The 2,117-nt window shown below is 48.5% G+C and overlaps 1 protein-coding gene across 1 annotated transcript; it reads left to right on the plus strand.

The window, feature by feature from the left end:
- The first annotated feature begins 586 nt into the window (after positions 1-586).
- On the plus strand, positions 587-1,854 carry LOC123185309 (uncharacterized). Its single transcript, XM_044597223.1, has 2 exons — positions 587-1,310; positions 1,455-1,854. Exons 1-2 carry the CDS (start codon positions 921-923, stop codon positions 1,602-1,604), a joined length of 540 nt encoding a protein of 179 aa, XP_044453158.1. The 5' UTR covers positions 587-920; the 3' UTR covers positions 1,605-1,854.
- Positions 1,855-2,117: the final 263 nt, after the last annotated feature.

Consider the following 2,117-nt stretch of genomic DNA (forward strand, 5'->3'; position numbering starts at 1 on the left):
AACTTTACTGGCTATGGCGCTTAGTAGATGAAGATGACGAGTTAGTATAGCATGCACGTGTGCCAGATTTTTGTTCCTTCCATTTGTCTAGTACCCCGTATATCTCCATGACTCCATGGGTTTTGATTCGGGTCCAACTCCAACAGGCTTTCTGCTGCATGGCTACATGTTTCCCGGAAAAAAAGTTATCGCTCTTTTGCTTAAGGGCTTGTTTGGTTTTAATAAGTCACCTGACTTATAAGTCAAGTGACTTAAAATCAGTGATTTATAAGTCACGTCTGTTTGGTTATCACCTGACTTATAAATCACCTGAGCACACCTTTCTATCTTGTTTTTTTATGTAAAGGTGATGGGACCCATACAAAAAGGATGATTTATAATTTCTAAGTTGGGGTGAAGCAACTTATGACTTATAAGTTGGGGTAACTTATAAATTGAATCCTTTATTTAGAACCAAACAGGGCCTAACTTATCTTTCCTCCCATCCCATCCCATCCCGTCCATCCATGGATGGAACCCCCCCTCGTACGCGTGTCTTGAGTCCAGTTGAGTGCACGGCCTGCAAATAAGTGCCCATGTGCGCATCATCCATCCGGCGTTGATGTCAACGACACTTCACTGTAACCCCTCCGCCGCTCCACGTCCCGGTGCGCCTACCCTCTCCTCTCTCCGCCATTATGTAACACCATCACCAACCGCGCTCCCCCGGCCCGGCGGACCTCCATGCCATATTTCTTACTCCAACCCATTCTGCAACACTGCAATCTTCTTCTTCTTCTTCTTCTTCTTCTTCTTCTTCTTCTTCTTCTTCTTCTTCTTCTTCTTCTTCTTCTTCTAGCTAGCCACCTTACGCGCAGCTACCTGGCTGGCTAACTTAGCTTCAAGTTCATAGTCCACACACACATACGTACGTTCGTCAAATGGAGGAATCCATCAGCTCGTCTAGGACCCCGGGTGCTTCAGCTTCAGTCTTGGACGGCGACGTCGACTGCTGCGCATCCGGGTCTGCGACCGCCGTGGCTTCCGACGACAGCGGCTGGACGGCCTACTTCATCGACGGCGACGACACCTGCCTGCAGTTGCACAACTCCCAAGAGGTGCCAGCGAAGAAGCCCCACGGCGCCCGCGCCTCCAGTTCCACCTTGTCCACCGCCAGCAAGACCAAGGCCAAGGCGAAGAAGGCAGCAGGCACCGAGGAGAACACCAGGAAGAAGATGCCTCGTTTGGAACCAGCTGATGAAGACCCTCTCCAAGACACAGCCTGCTCCCCTGCAAACGCTAGCTATGCAACTCGTCAACTTCACCTGCAGGTAGCTTACTCCATTTATTTCTGCACTGCACTCACAAGTTAGGTTAATTCAATCGATCACTGATCAGGGTGCCCTCTCCCATGAACAAATCAATGTTGATGGTCTCTCTCAAATATTCATCAGTATGCTTTCATGGGCATGCAGGATGGCTGGCAAATTGCTGGCTGCGAGTGTGAGCAGAGATCATCGTCAGGGGCACCAGCAGCGCCGCAGTGGGTTGAGTACTGCAGGAGACGCCAATGGGATTCTTCTCGGGAGGGGCCGGATGCAGAAATTAAAGAGGTGTTGGCTTAGTCCTTGTTAAACTGTTGGTGGACCAGGGCAGACCAAAGACCAAACTGCTCACCACTGAATTGTGTACTTCTTCTACCTTAGTGCGTGTTTAATTGTTTATCCGCATGTTCTGCGACACTAATCTCATGCGTGCGTTGGGCCCAAAACCCCTGTTGTCATGTCCAATAACTAATAGTTATATATAGTTGCTGCTGTAGCTTGTACTACCAGTTTGACAAAGTTTGCTCTTATATTACGAGACGAAGAGAGTAGCGTCCATGAAAACTTTTTTCTGTAAGAAACTTTCAATTTATTTATCAACTGTCATGGTAGTATAGAAACCACTAAGTAAAATTTACATCCAGGTACGTAGACCACCTAGCGATGACTTCAAGCACTGGAGCGAGCAGAAGGAGCGTCGCCGTCATCGCCCCTCCCTCTTTGGAGCCGGGCAAACATTGTTATAGTAGACAGTCGGAAAATCATTGTGCTAAGATCTCATAGGACCAAGGCACCAGAATAGCTACCGCCACT

The sequence above is a fragment of the Triticum aestivum genome, chromosome 2A (assembly GCF_018294505.1).
Source record: "Triticum aestivum cultivar Chinese Spring chromosome 2A, IWGSC CS RefSeq v2.1, whole genome shotgun sequence".
NCBI lineage: Eukaryota > Viridiplantae > Streptophyta > Magnoliopsida > Poales > Poaceae > Triticum > Triticum aestivum.

What these genes read in the sequence shown, in the direction of transcription:
- LOC123185309 (XM_044597223.1), top strand. Translation starts at nt 921, where the DNA reads ATGGAGGAATCCATCAGCTCGTCTAGGACCCCGGGTGCTTCAGCTTCA. An exon ending in CTCGTCAACTTCACCTGCAG is followed by an intron (nt 1,311 to 1,454) that starts GTAGCTTACTCC and finishes ATGGGCATGCAG; the next exon opens with GATGGCTGGCAAATTGCTGG.